We start from the raw sequence: 26,898 nt of genomic DNA, 5'->3' as shown, positions 1-26,898 counted from the left end.
GTTGCTCCTCCACATCGAGAGGAGCCAGCTGACGTGGCTCGGGCATCTATTTCGATGCCTCCTGGACACCTTCCCAGGGAGGTTTTCCAGGCACATCTCACCGGGAGGAGGCCCCGGGGAAGACCTAGGACACGCTGGAGGGACTATGTCTCCCGGCTGGCCTGGGAACGCCTTGGGGTTCCCCCAGAAGAGCTGGAAGAAGTGGCTAGGGAGAGGGAAGTCTGGGCGTCTCTGCTTAGACTGTTGCCCCCGCGACCCAGCCCCGGATAAGCGGAAGATGATGGATGGATGGATGGATAGTAATATTAATAGTCTAAAAGAGAGCAACAGTGCACGTTTTCAGCAATTTTGGTTCTGGAAGTATATTTCTTATAGGGTATTTATTTTTTTTATTCTTTGTAAAAGAGTTATAAGCCATGTACCAAACCTAGCAGCTATGAGGTGAATCACATTACAAACTTCAATTTGAAGCAAAAATATAACTGAAAATCAGATGAAAAGACAAAGCGACTGTGTACTAACTGGTTTAAATGAGGTTAAGAACTACAATCCCCTGAAGCTTTACAGATGACAATCAAATTAAAAACAATACAGTATATCTTGTGTTTATACAAAAACCAGAAGTATTTAGACGGTGTAGGTAAACTGAGTCTACAAAATTCACAGTACTTCACTAAAATGTTGTCACGATTCCCTGATATTTGCTGGAATCATGGGAACAGTAGTTTATTTTTACCAGGAATTTTGCTGCTGAACACAACTATTTGAAAAACAAGTTAAAAAATATGGGCTGATGGCTTCAACAAAAGCATTTACCATCAAATAACAATCCCTATGGTGGAAAAGAATGGGACTGTTGCACTCTGTGAAAGTAGTTTTATTTTACATGGAGACAGCCATGTTTTGGTCACATGACTAGCTGAATACTACTCTATCTCTGTAGAGCTGTTTTTGGAAACTTTCAGTCACAGAATATAAATGAATCATGGTTGACTGTGAATAGCGCATTTCTGCAGTGCAGTATCAGTGCAGTGTAGCTGGAGACACTGATAAGTTTCAATTGATATGACTTAAGATTATTTTACAGTTAATCCATTTATTTTAAAATGAGAATATGAAATGTTCAACAGATAATCTTTATCACAAAACATTGTTAATATAAAAAGAACAAGACCAGAAATAACAGAGGAGTCCATAGTTCAGTTGTGGAGAACATGTTGGATCTCAGGTCAGAGTTCAAAGCGTGTCTGATTCTGCAGTCTCATCCAAAATGTCTCCTGACCCTTGACCTGCCGCCTGAGCATCTTCAGCCCCTTCTGCTCCATCTCCACCTTCCCCAGCATCACTCTGATTTGTCATTGTGTCCTCAAGTCTGTCCTGGTCTAAGCTCATTTCCTGTGACTCATCAGCACGCTCTTCATCCTCCTCTTCCTCCTCTGCATCCATCTCGTACACACGTACATGTCTCAGATTGGCACTGAGCTGATGAGAGAGATAATAGATTTATTTACTATTTACATGCTATTCAATAAGCTGAATTCTTGATTATGATTGCTCAAAATTAAATTCATTTAATTATTTTTAAATAACTAAATATTTTGAAAAAAGTTAAGCACATAAATGGCAGCAATATGGCTAAAATGTTCTTCAAGTTGTAGAGTCTTACCACGCAGGCCACCTTGCGGATCCCATTAACTGCTACAAACTGAGCTTTGAGGTTGTCCATCTCTCTGCTCTGGTTTCCCCAGGACAAACCCTGGACTGGGATCCCTTCAGTCTGCTGCTCCAGCCTAACAAACACCACAAACAAAAGAGTGCTAATTCAGGAGAGCCACACTGTCAAACTAAGCTTAACTGTACTACAACCTACTGCAATATATGCATAATGCTACAATGCTTTAAAAAATAATCCAATTAAAAATTATGGGTTACTGGTGTGAATCAACAAGTATGCTGTACCTAAGTGTAAGGTCCCAGGTGAACTCTTCATCCCAGCTCAAAACAGAGTTTAGATGAAGCTGAGCAAGGATGCGCATCTTATTCTCGTCATCTTCCCGACTTCGCAATACCACTGTTAATGTCTCGTCGTCATAAAAACGGGCATCAAGGCAACTGTAGGCGCTGTCACTAATAAACAGTTTGCTTCAATCATTCACACATATATAATCAAACATTAAATAATGGCAATATTTTCATAGCATGGGATATTTTTACTCCCACTGATGAACTCACGCAGAAGTCGGTGCAGGTGTTTCATCATCTATACTAGAATTGAGAGGAGCGCTGAGGTTTATGGCCACCAGACCATTAGGGACAGACCTGAAACCATTTAAGAAGAATTTTTGCTCAATGTTAATTCAGTAAAGAGATGATAGAAAAAAAAATATTCATATTTTTCTTTGTAATCAAATACAAGAGAACAGAATAAAAGAGGTGTGTGTACCTGTTGGGGTCTGTTGCTTTTCTCAGAATATAGATTTTAGAGGGCGAGATCTCTGGCATGCAGAACACTACATAATGCATACCAGCCTTCTTATCATTCGACCTGCATTAAAACACACTCATCATCAACAACATCCTGTTATCGCCTTATGGACGTCACTGACGAGCACTATAGCCACAGAATTCACCATTACAAAACAGCATTCGTAGTCTAATTATAAGGATATGACTGGTCCACTTACAGTGAAGGCAGCTCAAACAATCTCGGTGCATTTTCAGAGCTAAACAAAACACAGAAATCATCATATTGTCAACAGTAAGCCCTGGTTCTTTAACTCAAATCGAATCATCAGTTATTTCCTGAGAAATCATTAGTAGTACTAAAACCCCCCAAATCCAAAAGCAAGGTGTACTATTAAATGTTTAGGTTATGTATGTTAAATCACAGAATGAATCTAGAATATGGATCACCTCTCAGGAACAGTGTACAATCGCAAACACACAGCTTGTTTTACTGATTGCCCAATCACCTCCTGAAAAACACACACAGACGACGTATGATTAGGAGTCAGATGCATTAGTGCTCAGGGAACGAATGGTCAGCAGGAAGGGTGAAACCATCAAGATAATGTAGTTAATGCTTCTGATATATATGTGCTGGAGACCGATAATGGTGGAGTTTTTATGTGAGAAAGCAAGTTAGAGCATCTGATGAAAAATAGAATGGGATGGACATCAAAAGAGGGCAGGATGAATGAGAAAACACTGTACATTTTTGAATGGAGGTAATTTTCATTTGGGGTTAAGTCTCTGGGTTTTTAACAGTTCTGGCTAGCAGAAATTCATAAACACTGACTAAACTGAACTCTACTCACCTCAACCCATAATAAAGAGCTGAAAACATAAATTAATTCAACAAAAATAAAAAAACAAAAATAAATTCTAAGGTTTCAAAGCAGAACATGTAAAACGGTTGTCCTGGAGTATTAAAGTTGTTTCTAACCCTGTCAATGTGATTCCATTTACAGAGCTAGAGAGACAGGATTGAAGTTTGTGTGTGTGTTTTTTTTAGAGACTTACGGCTGGTTTCTGTAAGCACAGATCAATGGACCCCTCCATCATTCTCTTGACAAAGTGCAGAGACTTCCGTGGGTACGTGGGGAAGAGCAGCGGACTGTCTGCAACGAAGTCATATTACATTAATCACATTAATTTCTCATATTCGATTTGATATTTTTTCGCAAAACAATTAGATAACATCAGCTGTCTTGTCGTTTAATAATGGATGTGTTATTTTACCTTTCAGGTGAGTGCTCTGCTTTACAAATGTCACCCACTGGTTGCCCTCCATGTTGGGTGGAGATATCAAGTCTTCATCTTCATCCTTCAAGTACTGCAAAAAACAACCACACAACAAGTATGTAATGAAACGAAGAAAAGAATTCCCACTAGAACATGTATGAAGGTCCTCACCTGTCCGACACGCTCAACGTTGAAATACTTCCCTTTCCGATCAAACAGCTCTTCATTCTAAAATAGGGGAAAGAATACATTTCACCAAATGTTTGTTTAATGTTAAAATAATGTGCTTTTCTTTCACTCACAGCACTGAAATGTTCGGACAGGAAGTCCGCCACAAAGGCCAGATCCTTCTGAGTCATCTGAAACACACAAATATTTTTCTATGAAACTGTAGAAATGTTATTTTAATATCTATATGATTTATATATTTTTACTTATCATGTTTAGATTATTTGCTTGATAACATTTCCCACCACCACCACTTTTTCACCCACACTCTTTTAGTCTATTGAATTCTGATTCTGATATCACACCTTGTTAAGCTCAGGAGGAACGTGGTCTTCTGACATACGAAGCATTGCTGTGAAAAGCAAAAACTGTTACAATACAATACAAAAACTATATTAATCAGTCTCAAAACCTAATGAGGCAGCATTTTAAGCACACTCCTGATATGCGAGCTGATACAAGCTGATTACAGCCACTACATTCCATAACGCATTGCAACAAGCTGTTATAAAAAAGAAAAAAATAATAATAATCCATTAAGGCTAAAATAATGTTGAATGTAAATAAACTTTATTCAATACCAACAAGTAACAATAAAAAAAACATTTCAGTATAACTGAACATTAGTTGCAGGAAGGCAGTACCAGCCTTTGACTATCGTAAATTGTTAACTTTTTTTAAAGCTAAAGCTCTCAAAAAAACTGTAGCTTACCAACATAAAGCCATCTGAAAAAGGCTTTGAAGTTCTTCATACTCTTATCAATAACTCTAGAATAAAGACAAACAGTTGAGAGTTTAATTAATGATATATATATATATATATAGAACAGACCATCCAAGATAAAGTGGGTAGAATAAGATTAAACTCACTGTAAAAGTTCACTAGCCTTCAGGGTGAAGGAGCCCACAGCTACGATGGCATCTAAACCATGAACAAAAGAGAACGCATAAACATTTCATTCTACTTGCTAAAAACACTGGGATTCTGCAATTCAGAACTAAATGCCTCCAAAGAATCTGAGCTCAGCTCAACTAAAACTACTATAAAAAATAAAAATGTTTTATGAAAATTAGAAGTGTTGACTTGGCAACTAATTTAAGTTTAAGTTAAAACTCTAATATAAACAAAAAATTAAAAATAAATTACAGATATATCAAAATATAAAATGAAAAAATGCATATAAAAAAACGACTAAAACTTAAACTAAAATTAAAATAAAAAAAGATTTTTTTTAAAGCCGATTAAAAAGATTAATGGATCCTATAACAGTTTATAAGTAATACTTGAATATAACTCTGGTCTATAAATAGCCAGTCTTGTACCCTCGATGGCTGCAGGATCCAGGCCGAGAGGCTGAAACTTCTGCTTCCAGAGCGCCATGCCTTTGACCTCGCTCAGATGATACAGCAGCGCCTCAGAGCCACTGTGTGCACAGCAAACACTCAGTGCACATGCCCATCTGCAACAGTCTGCTGCTTAAGACTAGTGAATGATACACACCTCTGCAAGTGACTGATAACAAGTTTCTGGATGCTGGAATAGGAAGAATCAATGGACTGACCCAACATCTTCAAGCCCTGAGCGGATAAACAACAAAATAATGAATTGGTAATAGTTGCATGATCACTGACAATGAGCTCACTAATGCAGTCAACCTAATCCAAGTAGATTTACCTTGACTGTGAGTTGATTCATAAGAAGGGCCTGAAGTTCAGGGCTGAAAGAGAAGTTTTTGACTCCGAAATCAGAACATATATAACAATATATATATATACACATACACAGTTTAAAAAAAATATGTATCATGTCATTGTCTGGGTTGGTTATACTAAAGAATATTCCAAAAATACTTAAAACATATTATCAGGTAAGCTAAACAAGTTTCCAACCCAGGATATGATCCATAAAACCAACAGACACCTACAAAGCTGTTTTCCTGTTTATCCAGATCTTATACCTGTATACTTTCTATTTCTATTATATTCTATGTATGTTTTGTAATTCTGACTGTAGCTATAAATTTAAGAACACATGGTGCCCCCTGCCGGCCATTTAAAGTAAACACAAGCATAAGTAGATTTAAGCTTGAATTAAAATATTGATTATATTTAATCTAAAAAATTTTATATTAAATAATCTTTAAATAATGTATGTGTGTGTATATATATATATATATATATATATATATATATGAGAAATAAATATTATGGGTTCATTATAGTAAAATATTATGAATTAACGTGATTTTACAAACATTACTCGTGAAATAAATAATTTTGCAAACAGAAACTTAAAATGTGCCACAAACACCACTCTTACCACCACAGATTAACACTACAATTGTAATATGATGTGGTCTTAAAAAATGATCATTTATAAATTGTGCACCTGGCATGGCCCCATAACAGTAGCTCCAGAAACTCATCTTGAACCTGAGTGCTCGTATTCTTTTCCTGTAAAACAACATTATCATCCATTAAGAGAAACAGCGGTCTCTTAGAACTGTAATAAATCCTAATAAATCACAGTCCATTACTGCATTTGTAGGTGTTTAATGAATGCCATCCTGTTTGATGTCTTTTACAGGCTTGTTTGAGTTTGCCTCGCATGTGATGAACTCTAACCTGGACAAACTTAGTGAGGCGAAGGTCCATCTGCATAAGAATTTCCTCCCATGCTTCACACATACAGGTGAGAGAGAGACGCAGATACTAAAACAACAAAGAAAGAGAATAAAAGATACTCTGTGCATAAAAAAAAAGGTTTTAGCTTCTATGAGACGCCCGTGAAGACTCTCACCTGTAGCAGCGTGGAAATGTGTGTAAACTTGCGTGCCATCTTGGTCAGCTCAGGCAAACATGAAGACAGCAGTCCAGTGTCCAGCTGCAACACAGTCACTGTCAACCACTGATATCAACCTCATACATTCCATTCAATGCAGACGCCACATGTATGTAACCTGGCAGTATAAGGACATGTGTGACTCAACCTGTTTGCACTTTGGTTTGACATCAACCTTCAATAAATAACAGTTACATAAACTTATAGTACTGATATAATAACATTAGAATTAAATATGCTGGAGTTCAACTGGTGTTGTTTCAGCACTTTGTGGACTGAAATGTTACATTAGTCAGACTAACAAAAGAGAAAGTAACTGAAACACCATCTTGATGTTATTTTAGGGCATGAAGTTCAAAATATGACCAGACATCATAATGGCAAAAAAACTTTCCAAAAAATATTTATATATATATTAACTCATGAAATCTAATATAGTCACAGTCACATGTAATGAAGGTGTAAGAAAAATATTTTATAACTTTGATTTCATAGTTGCACCACAGGAGCCACTACATTTAAACTGTTCTTAAAAATTGTGTAACTGTTTGTCTGAACTATATGAAACCAACATGAATACAAAGAGTACATTTCTAAGAAAATGGCATGTTTAATGAAGCATTTTTCCCCTTTTTCGTTAGTGCTGACAATGTCAATATTTGGATAAAAATACTGTTTATTAGTGTTTTCAGACTTTACCTGTATGTAATGTATCTCAGGGTTGTCTTCTGCAGATCTAATCTCTGTAATAACAGAGAGGGACTTGAGGTCACTAGAGAGCCCAAGACTACGGCACGTCCCTGAGATCTGAGAGGCACATGAAGTTAATAATAGATCACTAACTTTCTGCTTTTACTGTCTATTTTTAAACTTTGTTATTTTTCTAAAAGAAAATGTTATATCTTACTCCACTTAGCGTAGCAATCTTATACAGTCCATACGCATACAGCTCCACAAATCCAGAAGGTCCTCCCACCACCAGGATATTGAGCCTGCAGATAAACATCACACATCATCAGTCCCAACACAACATCAGAAAACTCTCAAGCTTAACCAAGCAGATCAGTGCATACAACACTGACCTCACTTCCCCCAAAAGATTTGTGACTTCATCTGATTTCTCTTCACTGCAAAAAAAAAAAAACTATAGAATTAAGCAGAGTGGATACACAGTCAAACTGACACATGCCACATGAAGATGAATGACAATCATAAAGAGTATGACAAAGAAAAAGACAAATAATCAGCATATTTAGCACATAAAATGTCCTCTTACCTAAATATCTTTGATGTGGTGCTGTAGCTGAACACAAACACAGCACAAAAGAAAATGGAAAAGTAATCAAAACAATTACAAAATATAAAAACTAAAGAGTGACCAGTTCTTCTCATTCAGCCATCTGGAATACAATCAAAAGCTCAGGATCTCACCTCTTAGGTAAAGTGGGTAACTTTGGAAGAAAACGACTGGACTCATCTTCAGACTCGCTGAATGAGGACAATGTGCTAGAGAAAAAAGAAACCAGATTAATGAAACCAAGTAATCAATAGAGAAAGACAATAGAACCTCTCTATGTAAAAACTCCCACCTGCTGTCATCTTGCACCTCCATCCAGTGCATGCAGGACGCTGGGTATTCAACAGGGAACAGGTGGAGGATTTCTGCCTTCTCTGCATCACACAGCACCACTTGCTTTGTGTCTCCCACACTGAATGCCAGGACTGCAGACAGCAATCATATAACATGACAATATTAACTTGGTAGATACCTCAGTAAATGGCTGAAATTTCATTTGAATTTTTAGTTATGTAATGTAAACAATAAGATATTAAACAATACTTAAAATCTAGGGATTTAGTTGTGAAATCTGCAATGAATCAGCAGCAGGACTTTTTTTGATGATGAAATTAGTTCAACAAGACGATCATAAAAGGTTAGAATTATATACAAGAGTATTGATGTTAAAATAGTTACAAAAAGTACAATGATAACAAGCACAAGCCAATATAAAGTTGTATGTACATTTTAGAAAAAATTAGAAGTAAAACTAATCTATAATACTAGATGACAGTTTAAAATTTTTTTTATATTTTGGACACATCTGGTTAATTTGGACCTGGGCATGTTATGAATTAGAAATGAAATTTAAAGTGACTATAAGAGGAATAAATTACATGAATGCTGTATTTATGGGTGAATGAATAAAAGTAACGTACACTTCTGTAAGAGTGAAGTGATATGTCTCAATGTTATTTTAGTATCAAAAGATATTATTATAGTTTTTATTAATATTCTTAATTTTTTTTTTTACATTTTCCATCTTAGCCAATTTTAGTAAAAATTTTAGTTGTCATTTCTATTATTTTTTTTTTAAACAAATTTATTTCTGTTTTAATTTTACTATAATATCATATCTATCTGTATATATATATATCTGTATATATATATATATATATATATATATATATATATATATACACATACACACACACACACACAAGTTTACATTCATTTTGTTTCAAGTACCATTTTTTATAGTAGTTAACTATAATAACCCTGATATGTCCAGTTGATACAAATAAGGCAGTGAAATATTATTTGAGTTGACCTTTCCCATCAGGTCTCCAGGCCAGTGATGTGATCTCTTTTCCTGTGTTCTCATTGGGCAGTAAACTCCAGACCCGCTGAAAGTTGGCAAGCCGATGCAGGAGAAGCTGTAAAGATAGAATAGTCTAATGAACCTCCATTACAATCCTGCAGGTTAGGATCTATTGTCTAACTGAAGACAGACTGGTGTACATCTATAAAAGACCAAACCTCTCCTGCAGTGTTAGCCAGGGCGATCAGATCTCTGTTAGGAGACCAGGCCATGTACAGAATGGGGTTGGGAAGCTGTTTCTCCCCGACCTGGCGAAAAGCAGGCATTGCTGAACCCTGCAGAAGGAAAGAAGTCATTAGTACAGACACCATCAGCTCTAGTAACAAGTATCATAGTCTTACACAGCATTGATCAGTCAGATCACAGACTGCTGTCATCTGCTGCTTGACATGAGTGATGAACGCAGATTAATCTATATTAAACTGAAACTTTTCATACACTACAGTCGTTTAAGACAAAAAAAAAAAGTTAATTATACTGCTGTTGCTTCCATGCTGCACCACATTAGCCCGTTTTGAAGACTTCACGCACTTACTAGATAAACGACGACAAACAATAAACTCCGCAATCAGGCTCGTCTTCTAATTTGCACACGTATACAGAAACTGATTCAAAACATTAATATATTCTTATCAGTAATGTAAATACAATCATGTTCACAGCAAAGCGACCGATGACACATGATTCTGACCGCCACTGAAATGACTACGGAAAAACGAATGGGTCAAAATACATTTTAAAAACGCGAAATGACTTTTCTACTAGATATCAATTGGGTGAATTTTACGAAGGCTGTCAACTAGTTTCCGTGTTTGGTTTAGTTTAAAATCAACCAGCAAAATAAATACATAAAAATATATAAAGAAAAAGATCATTATTTTTAGAAGCACTTCGATTTTTAATAACAATTCTTATTAATGTAAATGATACAGATTATGTGCGTCTTCAAATGTGCAATGTTATCTGGCCTAGTGGTCTTTTATAAACCGTCTTTATAACTTCTCAAAACACTTTTCACTAGCTAGTTTATTGAGCTGATCTAATAATAACCCCAAACACTGGATATAGCCTAAATGCATCACAATTCGGCCATTTTTCGAGGAGATCCTTGGATTTCTGTCATTAACATTTCCACTATTCCCAGCACATATCAAATCATGAATGACAAATAATTTACTATACAAATAATAATTGACCAACATTAAGGAATGTATCCTAATGGTCAAGGAATGTAATAGCCAGGTTATTTGTGTTGCTAAGGCTAATTTCAGAGCTAGATATAAAATTTTCATATATATTCTGTTTACAAGTAATCTTTTTTCATTTCTACCCACATCACATATTTATAATTAATGATAGATTTATCAGGCAAAATTATTGGTGGAAATTTATTTGATACATCTGTGTTTTTTGACAATGCTGAAACTGGGCTGGAGTTCTCCGAATCCTTTCTTTGCCTGGTACTGACTGGGAGTAAATATTGAAAAAAGTTTTTGCACAAGATGAAAAGAAAATTACAAATGGAGGGAACATTATATTCTGTTATGTTGGGATTTAGAAGAGTTCCTGTTTATATATATATATATATATATATATATATATATATATATATATATATATATATATATATATATATATATATATATATATATATATATACACACTTACGGTGAAGTTTGGAGCTTATTATTCTGCCAGTCTGAGACAACACAGGAAGAAAAATTTTCTAGAATAACATTTCCCTCACTGATGTGTCTGACTAAGATTGTAGAGTAATACTCTGAACCAGTCGTGTCCATGTTTGTGCTGTGACAGTGCTTTGAGTGATAGATCATCTTGTTCCTGTCACTGAAGCTCAACTTTAATTAGTGCATTGATTGTTGAGAAACAGGAATAGCTCTGTGCTGTCTGTGTTTATGAAGTGAACGTGTCTTGAAATAGACATCTGAAGTCCGTCACAAACACCTCTCTTAAACTTGTGAAGTGCCACTTGTTTCACCATGAGGAAACAGTTCACCCAAAATTCTATCTATCTATCTATCTATCTATCTATCTATCTATCTATCTATCTATCTATCTATCTATCTATCTATCTATCTATCTATCTATCTATCTATCTATCTATCTATCTATCTATCTATCTATCTATCTATCTATCTATCTATCTATCTATCCATCTGTGGCTGATTGATTGACTTGTCAGGCTCAACACAGTTCTTGAGAACTCAGTGACTCAATATAACAGTTAACAGCTCCAGAAATAATACGGTGAATAACAACTTAAATTTCCATCTTAGTCATCTAGACAGGGTGTCACAAATTCAAAGAATATCTTATCTTGCAATATCATCAAGTATAGACAGTAAGAAGTGTTAATAGTCTACCACTTTTGAGCTTGTAAACTTTGTGGCAGGACGTTACAGTTTGTTGTGTCCTCATTCCTATATAAAGCACTCTGTTAATAGCAGGGTCTTAATGGGATAACAGTGTCATATCAATGAGCAATTGATATGACGTTAAATTAAGAATCTTTGGTTACTGACACACATTGGTTCTGAAAGTGTCATGTCTGTGTCCGTAATGGATTCATAACAGTGAATATTACTTAAAATGTAACAGTACTTTATATAACATTTGTGCACTATAAAATAATTTACTAGGTAATATGAATCTACTTTTGGGTTCTAACATAAAGTCAAGAGTCAAAACTGTGACTGAATTGAGACTCAGCACATTCATTATGAATATTAAGTTTCATGGACAAATTTTACTATGTAAGTTGTAAGTTCTTAAAGAAACTGTGTAAAAATAAATTGTGAAGCAAATAAAAAAAAAGTCAATGGTTTATTTGCTTACCTGTACTGTAAGTGCCCTGTATTAGGTGCCCTGTAGATTTGTATTGTTGGAAGGTGCTTTGGTGGCTTGTTTTGAACCAAACTGTCAAGTGGGTGTCTGCAAAATGCACTTACATGCTTTTGTGTATTTGATGTGGTGTGGGCACATGGATGCTACACACCCCAGAGCTCTCTCTCTCACACACACACTCACCGTGTCTCTCTCTCTTGCTGTGTAACCTGAGCTAGGGGCCAAATTTAGCGGCGGTCAGTGCCCGAGACAGATGGGACAGCAGGCTACTCTGCGGACACTTTAACCGGCTCACCTCAGAGCACTCGGCAAAACAAGACAAAAGAAACATAGGACAGAGAAAAGACCCACAACTTCCAGAAGAAATAAACACATCTTTTTTCATTTTCTTGCATAGAGAAGTTCAGAAAAACTGGTACCTTCTGACGGGGACGGACATTTGTAAAAACTGACTTAAGGTAAATGGCTATTTTTTATTAAATGTATATATAAATATATAATGTCATTGTCTTTTTGCTTTTGTATGTAAGTAGACGATTACATGTGACTTGTTTCATTCTGCTTATACACAACTATACATATTTTTAAGTAAATTATATAATTAGATTCAGAACATCTCTCAATGAATGGTCATCAGAGATATATGGTTTCAGCTTTACATTTACTTCACTTCTTCATTCAGTTTCATCAACCATATGATTAATACTTCACACTTTTACAAATGATTCTGATAAAGTGCATTCAACTGTTTGTGTCAGGGATGGAAAATCAAGCGTGTCAGTCTGTCAGTCTTGGCTTTGACAATTGTTTGGCATATCATGTTCATATTCCGCTATCTATAATTCATCAAGTCAACATAAAGATGCCATAATTTCCACATGAATAATGTAGAAGCAGCGTGAGTGTGAACTTGTGTGTAAAAAAAAAATAAAAGAAGGACTCTTGGTGGTGAGGTGGTTGCTGCTGTGAAATGCAGCCCTTGAGGATTAAAAATAACAACGGCTGGTCTTCAGGACGCCATGATGGGGAGAAACTCACACTGTCACGTCCCTTTAAATGCACACATGCCCGCACACCTTTATATACAACATCTGCTCACTTTACATAAACATTGTGTAAACAAAGTCAGCTATAATAAGTTGAGTCTCATGATAAGCCTTTGTTAATGCTGGACAGCTGTGCCCAATGTAGCCAGCCTGAGTCATCATATGACAACTGTCCATGATCATTCTCATATTTTAAGTGCATGAATGTGGCATATATTGCAGAAATTGTTTGTCTTTAGGACTATGATTCTGATATTTCTGAGCTTTAAAATATTTTTTTAAATAGGATGGTCCACAATTTTTTTTAACCTTTCTTTTTGGTGATTTGTGTATTGCAGGATGCAGGACGGGAGCTGGAATGACACACTCCCCATCTCTCTGCTAATGAAAGAGGCGTGTCCTCCAGGGGGTGTATCTTTGGAGGGGGATGGGGGCATGCTTTCAGTGCCACCTCTTGATGGTGAGGTTTACTTGGACTCAGTGGCTGAGCTTGAAAGTGGGGATGGGGACTTTCCAGAACTTTCTGCTTTCCTGAGCCAGGATGAGATCAGCCTTAGTCTGGACCTGGCTCGTGAGGCCATGAGTGATGTAAATGACCCAAATGACCAAGTTGAACCCCCCGTTCCCAGCGAGCACCTGCCCCGTTCCTCAGGAACCAAAGACACTGCTCTCCCAGATTCAGCATCTCAGTCAACTCATACCACATCAAGTAAAGTCACATCCAATCAGAGCATGCCACTCAGCAGGCCTAACCAGCCCTGCACTACTCTTGCATCACCCGAAAAGTTTGTCTGCCAAAAATCCATCACACCAGTATATAAGCAGGACCGTCCCCGGCTGGTTCACGGAGGACTAGAGCTCAACGAACGAGCTGCTTCAGCTACTGAGTTCTGCAGCCAAGCTGCTACCTTCATTGAGGAGCTCTCTTCCATCTTCAAAGGCTCCACACGTGTGGACCAGCAAGGTGATGAAGACTCCTCTTCACCTGACAGTGGCTACTTGTCTCCAAGGAGCCATCGGCTGGCCATGCAGCAGGCTCAGCCACCTTCATCCTCTTCATCTGAGCTCCAGCAGGAAAGTATGCACCAGGGACTGGCTGATGTTGGGTCAGATGAGCATCTGAGCCGAGGGGTAAGTCTAGATGGTCCCATGGCTCCTCCACACTTCACCCAGAAACTGAAGAGCCAGGAAGTGGCAGAAAGAAGCCCTATTCGCCTTGAATGCAGAGTGACTGGAAACCCCCTTCCACTAGTCAGGTAGGATTACCTGGTTTATGCTACTCAGGTATTGCCAGTATCCCTTAGCATTGGGTTGTGTTGTTTTTCATGTGTTTTTCATTAATTTTTTCATGGGTATTTAAAAAAAAAGTCTTTGTGAAAGAGTTAAAAGCCATGAACCAAACCAACAAGCTACAATGTGAATCACAACATTACAAATTTTGATTTGAAGCAAAAAGAGTATTTGGAAATCAGAAAAAAAAATCAGATTTTCCTGTGTATACCAAAAGATGCCATTCACAGCAAGACTGTATTTATGGAGGAGGGAATAGTTAATGAGTATATACGTACAGGTGCATCTCAATAAATTCAAATGTTGTCGTAAAATTAATTTATTTCAGTAATTCAAAACAAATTGTGAATCTCATGTATTAAATAAATTCAATGCACACAGTCTGAAGAAGTTTAAGTCTTTGGTTCTTTTAATAAGATGGATTTGGCCCACCTTTAACCAAAACCCACCAATTCACAATATCAACAAATTAGAATATGGTGACATGCCAATATAGCTAATCAACTCAAAACACCTGCAAAGGTTTCCTGAGCCTTCAAAATGGTTATTCAGTTTAGTTCACCAGGCTACACAATCATGGGGAAGACTGCTGATCTGACAGTTGTCCAGAATACAATCATTGACACCCTTCACAAGGAGGGTAAGCCACAAACATTAATTGCCAAAGAAGCTGGCTGTTCACAGAGTGCTGTATCCAAGCATGTTAACAGAAAGTTGAGTGGATGGAAAAGTGTGGAGGAAAAAGGTGCACAACCAACCGAGAGAACCGCAGCCTTATGAGGATTGTCAAGCAAAATTGATTCATGAATTTGAACTTCACAAGGAATGGACTGAGGCTGGGGTCAAGACATACAGACGTGTCAAGGAATTTGGCTACAGCTGTTGTATTCCTCTTGTTAAGCCACTCCTGAACCACAGACATCGTCAGAGGCATCTTACATAGGCTAAGGAGAAGAAGAACTGGACTGTTGCCAGAATCTATGGGGTATTGTCAAGAGGAAAATGAGAAACAATAGACCAAACAATGCAGATGAGCTGAAGGCCACTGTCAAAGAAACCTTGGTAACCATACCACCTGAGCAGTGCAACAAACTGATCACCTCTATGCCACGCCGAATTGAGGCAGTAATTAAAGCTAAAAGGAGCCCCTACCAAGTATTGAGTACATGTACAGTAAATTAACATACTTTCCAGAAGGCCAACAATTCACCAAAAATGTTTATTTATTTTATTGGTCTTATGAAGTATTCATATTTGTTGAGATAGTGAATTGGTGGTTTTTTGTTAAATGTGAGCATCATCATCAAAATCATCACATTTAAAAGAACCAAACACTTAAACTACTTCAGTGTGTGTGCATTGAATTTATATGAAACATGAGTTTCACATTTTGAGTTGAATTACTGAAATAAATGAACTTTTCCACGACATTCTAATTCATGCATTTTCGATACAGCTTATGTCATTTATAGTACTTCATGAGAAGTACCTTGCAGCTTTCAGTAGGTCTGTATAAAGGTTTATAAATTATTGTCCAAGATCAATTCCCTTAGAGAATATGAATGGGATTTTTACAACTAGAACCCGATGGTCATGATGTCAATTAGTAGGCTAACTCAGAAGGCTAATTTATGTAGCAACTTGTTAGGAACATTTTAGTACAAAGTGGTTTCAAATTCTTGTTTGCGGTAATGTGTTGTGGTAATTATTGTGGTAACAATTGTGGTAATTATGTGTTATGCAATTTGAAAGTTTCTGGAAGTAACATTAACATAAAAAAAACATTTTTAAAGAAAAGGAAAATTCTCAGGGGAATCTATGGCTGTAAAATGGCATTCTGTCTATTCTCAGCCTTGTTGCACTGACAAAAACTGGGTATAAAATAGAAGAAAACTTGATGAACTTCTTGTCCTTTTTTTATTCATCAGGACTGTATAGGGGAGAAACTGTCCGTTTCTGTCATAAATGACCTGCTATTAGAATAAACTGCATTGTTTACTGTGTGAATGAGATCTTAGACAGTAAGCAAGAAAGTTAACAAACAAACAGATGCTATTTTTAGTGATACCACTGCAGTCTTGCTGGTGGTGTTCCAAATTCAGTCCCTCCTGCGAGTGACTCCTCAGTCCTGTGTAAGCTCTGAATGATTTCTGCAAATGTTCCAAAGGACATATACAAAGGGAGTATATTAATTATTCAATGACTTTCGATGAGAGTCGACTTTTAGATATAATTTTTGTCAGTAATTTTTGAGGTTCTTTTACAATGCGAATTTTTGAAATGTTTGTGCTGTATTAAACTAAAGTGACAATGACAATACTTATATTTTGTAGATTTACCTTCCAAAACGTATAATATAACAATACATATAAGAGCTTTGGTTTGACTTCTCTTTGGTAGTTCAAGTGCTAATTAGTGGAATCAGAGTCCTCCCAAACCCTTCATAATTCAGACACTGAATATAACCTTATCAATGTCTCCACTTTCTATAAATTTAAGCTCACTAGGTAACCTACCATTTATTTTTTGATGGTCTAAACAACTCAAATATCATACTAGATCAGATACCATAATACCATATTTTCTTCATTTGGGCTTTGCAATATTCATCATTGTTTGCCCATATGCTTCTTGCACACACACATTATTGAGATGGTTACAATGAGAAGAAATCAGGGAAGATCATCTGAGTGAGTATGTTATGTGTTTACAGATGTTTCAGATATATTCTTAATGGTGAACTGCTACTTAAGAGGGCTGTTCCACAATGTGTGTGGGCATAGTGTCCAATGTGGAAATTAGTGGTGGCTAATAGATCACAGAATGTCTGTGTGGTCCCATTGCCCTCCTTAAGAATCATGTTGGTACAGCTGCTGTTTGAGTGGGGATCTTTACCTGCAAACAGTAGATGCTTTCTTTCCAGTAACTACTGGTGTATTTGAAACTCAGTTGCAAAGAAGTGATGAGGTCTGTGAACTCTCCAGCTCTTTTGTTAATCTACTAGCCCTATCTCTCTCATTACAATTAAAAGTGCAACTCTACTGTACATCTTTCCTTAGTGGTTTTAAAAGGTCATTTTCATTAGAGCTGATCTCTCCATTCCGCTGATAACACAGAGGAAATATTTTTTGAACAACCAGTTGCTATCAGTCAGATGGTCACCTTAATGGGATGCCTATTGACATTGTTTCTACTCACATGTATGTCTGTTGTTGTTGTAGTTTCCACTGTCCACAATCCCAGTGGACATTCAGCAATGGAAATAAACAGTTACAGACACAAGCCTTGTGGAGTGACCAGCTTTTTAAATAGAATCTTTAAATGTCAGATATACATTTAAAATTTGAGACCTGAAATGAAAAAATGGGATGGGATAGAAACCAATTTTATTTTTTTGCATGCACTTGTAGATATAGTAATTATAATGATGATTATATGTACTCATCTAACAGGGAATGATCTCAGATCTTTGGTTAATGTTCAAGGTTCAAGGCAAGGTTCTCTCAAAGTTATGAACAAGCATTCTTCCTGTACTGTTAACAGAATGATAATTCAATGTTATCTGTTTTTTTTTTAATTTTCTCAAAAGGTTTGAACAAAAATGTATGAATTTATACATCGTTAATGGGACTTTTTTTCTGAAGAAACTTATTTGGACATTTGTCTAACATTTTTTATATGTTACTCCTTGTTTCAGAATGTTGAGAGCACATTCAAGTCAAGTCAAGTAACCATTATTTGTATAGCACTTTTAACAATACAGATTGTGTCAAAGCAACTGTACAGCAAGTGTGTCAATAATGCAAAAAGGCAATTCATCATTGAATTCAGTTGTGTCATCATTCAGCTCTTTTCAGTTTAAATTGTATCTGTGCAATCAAGTTGACGATATCGCTGGAAATCAAGTGTCCCCAACTAAGCAAGCCAGAGGTGACAGAGTAAAAACCTTGGGAGAAACCAGGCTCTGTTGGATACAGACTGGATCTGGTGGCTATGGTGACCTTTGAATAAGATAGAAACAGACTAATATTAGCGTAGATACTATTCTTCTAATGATGTAGCAAGTACATCGGGTGTTATGGGAAGTGTTCAAGAGCTTGTTCAAATACTGAGGTGCTAAACCATTCAGGGATTTATAAGTAATAGGTAAGTTTTTTTTTAATCTATATGATGTTTACTAGGGAGCCAGTGCAGTGTTGACAGAACCGAGCTAATATGGTGGTCATACTTCCTGGTTCTAGTAAGAACTCTAGCTGCTGAATTTTGGAATAGCTGGAGTTTGTTTATTAAGAGTGCAGAAAAACCACCCAATAAAGCATTACAATAATCTAACTTGAGGCCATGAATGCATGAATTAAAATTTCTGCATTTGATATTGAGAGCATAGGTCTTAATGTAGACATATTTTTAAGATGGAAAAAAAGCAGTTTTACAATAGAAACTTTCAAAGGAATGACTGCTATCAAATAGCACACCTAGGTTCCTAATTGATGATGAAGAATTGACAGAGCAGCCATCGAGTATAAGACAGTGTTCTAGGTTATTACATAAGTTTTTAAATCCTATAGTAAACACATTTTAGCTGTAGAATTTAGAAATTTAGAATTTAGCAGTAAGAAATTTCTCATCATCCAGTTTTCTATATTGACTATGCATTCCGTTAGTTTTTCAAATTGGTATGTTTTGCAAGGCCGTGAAGAAATATAGAGCAGGTATCATCAGCATAACAGTGAAAGCTAACTGAAAACTGTGTTTCTCTGTGATATCTCCCAAGGGTAACATGAAAGCATGAAAAGTAACAGCCCTAGTACTGAGCCTTGAGGTACTCCATACTGCGCTTGTGATCAATATGATACCTCTTCAATTACTGCTACAAATTGATGGTGGTCAAATAAGTATTATTTAAACCATGCTAATGCATTTCCATTAATGCCAACAAAGTTTTCTAGTCTATTCAAAAGAATGCTATGGTCAATAGTGTCGAACACTAGTTGCTCCAGGACTAATAGAGATGATAAGGGCAGATGATTTGTAACTCTTTGTTGTGTTTTTTTGATGAGAGGCTCAATAACAGCCAGTTTTAAGGTTTTTTGGGACATATCCTAATGACAATGATGAAATAATAATAGTCAGAAGAGGATCTGTGACTTCTGGAAGCACCTCTTTTAGGAGCTTAGATGGAATAGGGTCTAACATACATGTTGTTGGTTTAGATGATTTAACAAGTTTATACAATTCTTCCTCTACTATAGTAGAGAATGAGTGGAATTGTTCCTCAGGGGATACTGTAGCTGACGGCTGCATGGTTACAATTTTATCTCTAATAGTATCGATTTTAGAAGTAAAGTAGTTCATAAAGTCATTACTGCTGTGCTGCTGGGAAATGTCAAACACCTGTTGATGCTTTATTTTTCAATAATTTAGCCACTGTATTGAATAGATACTTGGGGTTATGTTTGTTTTCTTCTAAAAGAGATGGAAAGTAATCAGATCTAGCCATTTTTTATTTTTCTGTAGGATAGGGTACATTCCTTTCTAGCAATACGACATACCTCTAGTTTAGTTTTTCTCCAGCTGAGCTCAGTTTTCCAGGCTGCCCTCTTTAGGACGTGAGTGTGTTCATTATACAACAATGTCAGAATGTTTTTCCTTAATTTTCCTTAAAGATTAAAAGATGCGCAAAGCTGACCTCATACATCATTCCCCTGGAACTGCTTCAATTACAAAAGTGAGCGCAAGCTAGAATAAAGTGATTATTACATTTTGTATATGGATATTTTTCTTACAAAAATGCATTGATTCGCTACAGGAGGCCTTTGTTCAATTCCCAGGTGCCGTGTGATACTCTTGTTTATGGATGGGCACTTTTTATTTATCTTCATTTGGACTGAAGCAATGCAACACCCGCTGACTGAAATGATAGAGCTTGAAAGATCAAAGACAATTTTTTATATAAGTCCGACTAGATTCGTCTGAAAGGTGTGTAAAATGCAGTCTCATTTTTCTTTTTTGGGTGAACTAACCTTTTAAGCGTAAAGGAGCAACCATAAGTAAAATGCTAGAAAAGAGAGAGTCCATAGTTTCTGTTCCATCATCAAATTGTTCTGAGCTATTGGAAATGCTAAGGAATGCATATATCACTGTATATCACTATATCACAATGCTAGACTAGCATTAATCCAGCTCTAAACAATAAACCAGTCTGGTTTAAGTTAGCCTGTTCTTAAATGGGGATTTCTGCCCACGTTGGGTTGCATAATGAAAGGGGACAGAGACACACTTAGACTCCACGGATGTGGTGGTTGCACACTGGAAATGCAAAGCCTCATCCTTCTCCCTCTGCCACTGCAACTGGGCCTCATCCTGTCAATATAAATAGGCCTCCAGCCGGCGTGAGGGAGCCAGGCTCTGGAATGCTATCCATGCCATGACTGGACACTTTCAGTATGGCTTTACTTTCTCCACCTTTCTCCACCTTCTTAGGGAATATGTAGTTGTTGGAAAGAGAGAGAGAGAGAGAGAGAGAGAGAGAGAGAAAGCACATTGAATAGCACCACATGGAGATATAGCATGTGTCCTGCCATTTATCTAAGATTGACTGACGGTGGGATTTTCTGCCTCTAGGTGGGAGTGTTGCATCTCAGGTGCGAGTCAGTTTTTGCAAGAAAAGATATGGTTTATTAACTTGCACCTCATAGTAGACACTACAGAGACCCTTGGTATAAATACTATAGAGAATACATACAGGTATTCCATAACCTAGAGTTATTTTTATTGAGACAGATACTTCATAGTTTGCATGGACAGGTCAGAGGTACAGTACAGAGAGCAGTTTGAGGTTTCTGAAAACGTGAGAGAGACTTCTGTTTCCAAGTGGAAAATAATAAAACCCTGTTCACACCAAGGATGATAAATATATACTGTAGATAAATGTATCTGTCTAAAGAAGATAACTAAATATAAATCGTTCTAATTCTATGTGAAGAGTGAAGTTCACATCACAATATATGCAGCTGATGAACATTAACTTTTAAGAGGCAACCACAGCACATGCTTATGAACAAAGCGTTATTATCTGTTTGTGTGGACAGTAATATCTTTATCCTTATAGTTATCTTTATAGTTATGATACTTGGTGTGGAAACTTCATAATTGCGAAAGTATAATTGTCCATTCTCCAATTTATGTTAATATTGATTAGCATTTTTGTCTTGTTTTCCAATTAACAAGTATTTTAAACAATTATCAGTTAACCTGAGAAGCTAAATTGAATAAGAATTTTAAATATATTTTATCTTGTTTTAATAATGTTGTATACTGGATATCTTTACTGAGCAACAAAATGAGAATACCGATTAAGAAATTTATTTTTCGTTTTCCATGAGAAATTAAAGAGAACATAAGTGAAAGTGACATGACATACAGACAAGTATGGTGATCAATACTCAGAATTCCTACTCTGCATGTAACCCATCCAAAGTGCACACACAGAGCAGTAACACACACACTGTGAACACACACCCGGAGCAGTGGGCAGCCATTTATGTTGCGGCACCTGGGGAGCAGTTGGGGGTTCAGTGCCTTGCTCAAGGGCACCTCAGTCATGATATCTAGGGTGGAGACAGCACTGTACATTTACTCCCTCCACCTACAATTCCTGCCAACCCGAGACTCGAACTCATAACCTTTGGATTACGAGTCAGAATCTCAAACCATTAGGCCATGACTTCCCCAAAATAAATAATAATAATAATACAATAATAATAGATAAATCGAGTTAGATAAGATAATAATAATAGAGTTAGGATAGTCTTTTTGTCAGGTCCATCTCTATGATCTCACAACTTAAGATCTCTTTACATGTATTGTTTAAAAGTGGAAATTGTGACAGAGTAAATAGAGTGTGTCTCTAGTAACAGACAATGGTTTAATATATACATTGAGTACCTGTGTAACTATTGCAGCTCATGTCTGCATCAGATATAGTACATGCATAATCTTGTCTCTGTCTTTGCTTCTTGAAGGGCAAATAGCAATGAATCACACTGAATGGATATTCAATATATATACAATGAACCATTTTGATAATATAGGACTTACAATAACATCTTTCACAATGTACTGTATTATATTACTTTAGAGTCTTCTGGTTGACATAATCATCAAATGTGATTTTTTTTTTCATAATTTATTTATTTTTGTAGCTCCCGATCATTTTCATACAGTAATGGGTGTGTAGTCATTCTCACGCACACTTTTGGAATTAAATTGTGTGTGACTAAACAGCGTCAGTTTTCTTTTGCGTCTGCCGAACCTGTAAAGGACATCATCAGCATGTGTCAACTGAGTATATTTTGCATCTGTGAGCTAATGCACCTTCTTTTAAGTGTTGTGCATTAAGCATTCATCTTTTACTGTGAAATGTGAGTGGTCCATGATGACTATATGACTGATCCAAACTCAAAGCTTTTTTTTTTTGTTACAGTAAGGATAAACAATGAACAGTACAATATAGACCCAATCGGAACATTTCCTTGAGAAAACACTTAATTTTTTTTATTTTAAGGCTGACGTTTGTGTGGAATTGGCCTTCACGAGAGGTTAGTAAGGCTGACTGTGTGCTCGTCTTTTAGTGAAAAGACCTGACTAGGATAGTGACCCAGTGACATCATCTCTGGTAGAGAGTTTATCTTCCTCGTTCACATTCTTTCATTTAAACCATTAGCTCCAATCATTTGCAGGTGTGGAGAGGCAAGGTGTTAGATAAACATTGGCTTTGGCACAGAGGTAAATAGTGCCCATGTTTATAGAGTTGCCTCTATAGATTTATGCATCTAAGGAATGAAGCCCAGAGATCTCTTAGAGTAGAGCACATCTGTTTGTTTATGTGTGTGTGTGTGTGTGTGTGTGTGTTTGTGCAGGTGTGAATCCGCACATGTGTCATCAAGCCTTTATCTTTGCAGATAGATATTTAAGTGATTCTTTTGTTTGTCTTGTGTGTGTGTGTGTGTGTGTGTGTGTGTGTGTTGCTGCTAGAGAATTTCGCATTTGTTCCTCAGTATTGTTTTTAGGGCATATGTACAGTCATATGAGGTGTTACGCAATCATTTTAGTATTTATCATCATATTAAGACTTAATTCTTCATCTTTAATCTCATTTTTAATTTCTCAATTTTCCCAAAAGCTTAAATTCACACAACATAGCCCATTCTGCTAATTATGGAAAAACTAATCCAAATGATATTCATTGTACCCTAATGTAGCCTGGGCTGTTTTGATATGAACATAGTCAAATTTTAATCTTCTAGTTTACTAAAAAGTTAAGCCTCTCAGTATACATTTTAAGGTCATTTACAGTAGGTCAGTGAGGTGTAGGAATATTCTACAATCATGAAACTGTAGAGTTACATTGGATTGTTCTGAGATGAACATATCTAAAATTCAGCCTTCTAACTTGCTGGTAATGTATATACAGTACTTAATAATATGCTGAAATTTTGCAACCTAGAAAGTCCAGAGATGCAATTTTCCTTAATTTTCCTTAAAGTTTTCTAAAAAAAATATGTTCAAAAATGTGCATACACCAAATTACTTTTATAATAAGCAGCTTCCTTTTCATGACTATGAAAATTGTAGATTCACACTGAAGGCATCAAAACTATGAATTAACACATGTGGAATTATATATGGAATTATATACATAACAAAAAAGTGTGAAACAACTGAAAATATGTCATTCTAGGTTCTTCAAAGTAGCCACCTTTTGCTTTGATTACTGCTTTGCACACTCTTGGCATTCTCTTGATGAGCTTCAAGAGGTAGTCACCTGAAATGGTCTTCCAACAGTCTTGAAGGAGTTCCCCGAGAGATGCTTAGCACTTGTTGGCCCTTTTGCCTTCTGTCTGGGGTCCAGCTCCCCCCCAAACCATCTCGATTGGGTTCAGGTCTGGTGACTGTGGAGGCCAGGTCATCTGGTGCAGCACCCCATCACTCTCCTTCTTGGTCAAATAGCCCTTGATGCCTTCAGTGTGACTCTACAATTTTCATAGTCATGAAAATAAAGAAAACTCTTTGAATGAGAATGTGTGTCCAAACTTTTGGTCTGTACTGTATATATATATATATAATTAATATTATTATTATTTATTATTATTAATGGCTTTATTTGTCATTCCTGTTATCTAAACTGTTCTTTAGTCTTGTATTTTGTTACGGATCACAAAAGTTGCCAGGCATATCTTTATGTATCACATGATGTCAATTCTGAGAATAAATGTTATCAGCCAAAGTGGCGTGCATAAATGTCAACATGACTGCATGTTTATCTGATGTTAGCAAATAAAATATCACATGTGTGTGAGAATATTTACTCCACACTTAGTTTGTACATTGATTTTTTTAAAGAACAGTATTGTAGGAAATTGTTGTGGAAATTCTTAACAAATTCAGCTTGTAACAAACACCATGTGTTGCACACAAACATATACACACACATAGCAGGAGGACAAGGTTCTCATTATAATAAAACTAATTGGAAACAAAGTGATGTGGAAGTTAGGTTCTCTTATGGGAGCAGCTTCCCCATGAGTGTGTGAGCATGTGTGTGTATTCATTACTTCTCCGGTTAATGGCTCTTTCACATTTTATCACTTGTTTCCCTTGAGCTTGTACTTTGATGAGGTTGCCAGATCTTAGCAGGAGATCTTCCTTCGTATTTCTAAAAATGTCTGCTCTCGAGTCACTCTCAATAACAAGCTCAGGTTTCCATGCCAGCATTTCACCCCCTCCTCGAGAGAAAGATCGTGAATGAATATAAATGAATATGAGAGCTCTAAATCTGTTTTCATTTTTAGTACCTCAATGTTATTCTGTTTCCTTTAGCTCATTCTTAAAACATTTATATGAGGAGTTGTAGGACTTTTCACTGTTATATATTTTTAAAGGGGTCACATGATGTTGCTAAAAATAACATTATTTTGTGTATTTGTTGTAATGCAATGTGTTTATGTGGTTTAAGTAAAAAAAAAACAGTGGCGGTTCGTGGGTCTTAAAATAGAGGAGGCACACTAATTGAATTGGTCAGGGGACCCCTGAGGATTATTATTATTATTATAATTTGCTTAACCACTTTAAAATGGCTTTTTGGTTGCTTTTAGTCAGAAAACGTTAAGAAAACAACAGACATACGCAAAGATAATATAATTTCACTTACCTGGTCACTTGAAGCAAACATCCATCCCATAAAAGTCTGTGTTTAAAAGAGTGCCTGCCTGTTGTGCTATTTAATTAAGCTAAAGCGAGTTCTCCCTTTATTTTACATTTTTATATATACAGTTTGAATGACAGCTTGGTAAATCTGTTGGCAATCAAATATTCAATATTGCTATATGCATCATAAGTATTTGATACATTATCACAGCAGCGGGAGACATTAAAACTAATATCAGGTAATTTATGTCTCTATGATGATTGGTTGATATACCAGAAGGGAGGCTAGCCTCCTCTATTATATTCCTTTTCTCAACACTCCTCTGAAGCTGAAAGTGAACACTCGATGCTGATTGGCTAATTTTTTTTAACAATGGAGGCTTGAGAGCTCATCTCTCCCCCAGACTTCTCCTCCCCTTCTCTATCACCTAGTGGTTGTGATTACATCAGCAGATTCGACAAATTCGTGATAGAAAAGCGGCGCTTTCCAACTTCAGTAACATGTTATGGTATTACAGCTATGCAATTACAAACAAAAATACACATTCTGAGACATGAACTGAAATTAATTGTGAATTTTATTAACATTAAATCATCCTCCTGTCATTTTCAAGCTGTGTCTCCCCTGCCTCCCCAGACGAGCTGACACTGCAAAAGACACATTATTTTCCACGTGCTGTACATGATTGTTGCTCCTCTATGCTCCGCCTTTCTGAAACGCGTAAATTTTTACAAAGCTCAACCGTTCTGAATAGAGAGGTGTACACTGATTGGCCAGCAATCCAGTGCGTCCTGATTGGGTGAATTCCTCAAGCGTGTGATGGAAATGTTACACCCCTCACCATACTGTGATGCCGTGTGTCCCGGCATGACGAGACAATCCAGTTGCATCCAGTGGGGACATAATTACTCATTATAATGACTTATACTGTCATTTTTTTGTGTAATTGCATAGTTACGTATTGCGCTGCGTAAACATAAAACCATGACTACATTTGTGATCAGAGAAACGACA

At 36.5% G+C, this 26,898-nt stretch overlaps 2 protein-coding genes across 5 annotated transcripts in view; one reads left to right on the top strand and one right to left on the bottom strand.

The window, feature by feature from the left end:
* Window positions 1-1,076: 1,076 nt before the first annotated feature.
* On the bottom strand, window positions 1,077-10,185 carry anapc4 (anaphase promoting complex subunit 4). Its single transcript, XM_059498781.1, has 29 exons — window positions 10,010-10,185; window positions 9,633-9,749; window positions 9,424-9,529; window positions 8,404-8,536; window positions 8,246-8,320; window positions 8,091-8,117; window positions 7,897-7,941; window positions 7,722-7,806; window positions 7,514-7,621; window positions 6,773-6,856; window positions 6,598-6,684; window positions 6,362-6,426; window positions 5,648-5,690; window positions 5,474-5,550; window positions 5,296-5,396; window positions 4,843-4,894; window positions 4,685-4,740; window positions 4,278-4,324; window positions 4,047-4,103; window positions 3,916-3,972; window positions 3,742-3,835; window positions 3,523-3,620; window positions 2,914-2,975; window positions 2,685-2,723; window positions 2,444-2,545; window positions 2,233-2,319; window positions 1,960-2,127; window positions 1,667-1,790; window positions 1,077-1,482 (listed from the first exon to the last, which is right to left on the bottom strand). Exons 2-29 carry the CDS (start codon window positions 9,738-9,740, stop codon window positions 1,237-1,239), a joined length of 2,433 nt encoding a protein of 810 aa, XP_059354764.1. The 5' UTR covers window positions 9,741-9,749; window positions 10,010-10,185; the 3' UTR covers window positions 1,077-1,236.
* Window positions 10,186-12,579: 2,394 nt separating this feature from the next.
* LOC132092527 (palladin-like) overlaps window positions 12,580-26,898 on the top strand; it is an 84,452-nt gene continuing 70,133 nt past the window's right edge. For 3 of the 4 annotated variants that reach the window (XM_059498796.1, XM_059498798.1, XM_059498795.1), the window contains exons 1-2: window positions 12,580-12,797; window positions 13,724-14,641. In XM_059498796.1, the coding sequence (XP_059354779.1) occupies window positions 13,725-14,641 (917 nt within the window). In that variant the 5' untranslated portion in view covers window positions 12,580-12,797; window position 13,724. The remainder of the gene's footprint in view (window positions 12,798-13,723; window positions 14,642-26,898) is intronic. The other variant, XM_059498797.1, reaches the window with a different exon arrangement.

This window comes from Carassius carassius, chromosome 18, assembly GCF_963082965.1.
Source record: "Carassius carassius chromosome 18, fCarCar2.1, whole genome shotgun sequence".
Lineage (NCBI taxonomy): Eukaryota > Metazoa > Chordata > Actinopteri > Cypriniformes > Cyprinidae > Carassius > Carassius carassius.
Note: the sequence above shows the minus strand (reverse complement) of the source record. Positions and strands in the feature narration are given on the sequence as shown.

What these genes read in the sequence shown, in the direction of transcription:
- anapc4 (XM_059498781.1), bottom strand. Translation starts at nt 9,740, where the DNA reads ATGCCTGCTTTTCGCCAGGTCGGGGAGAAACAGCTTCCCAACCCCATT. An exon ending in TGTCCGAACATTTCAGTGCT is followed by an intron (nt 3,973 to 4,046) that starts GTGAGTGAAAGA and finishes CCCCTATTTTAG; the next exon opens with AATGAAGAGCTGTTTGATCG. An exon ending in GCAGAGCACTCACCTGAAAG is followed by an intron (nt 3,621 to 3,741) that starts GTAAAATAACAC and finishes ACTTCGTTGCAG; the next exon opens with ACAGTCCGCTGCTCTTCCCC.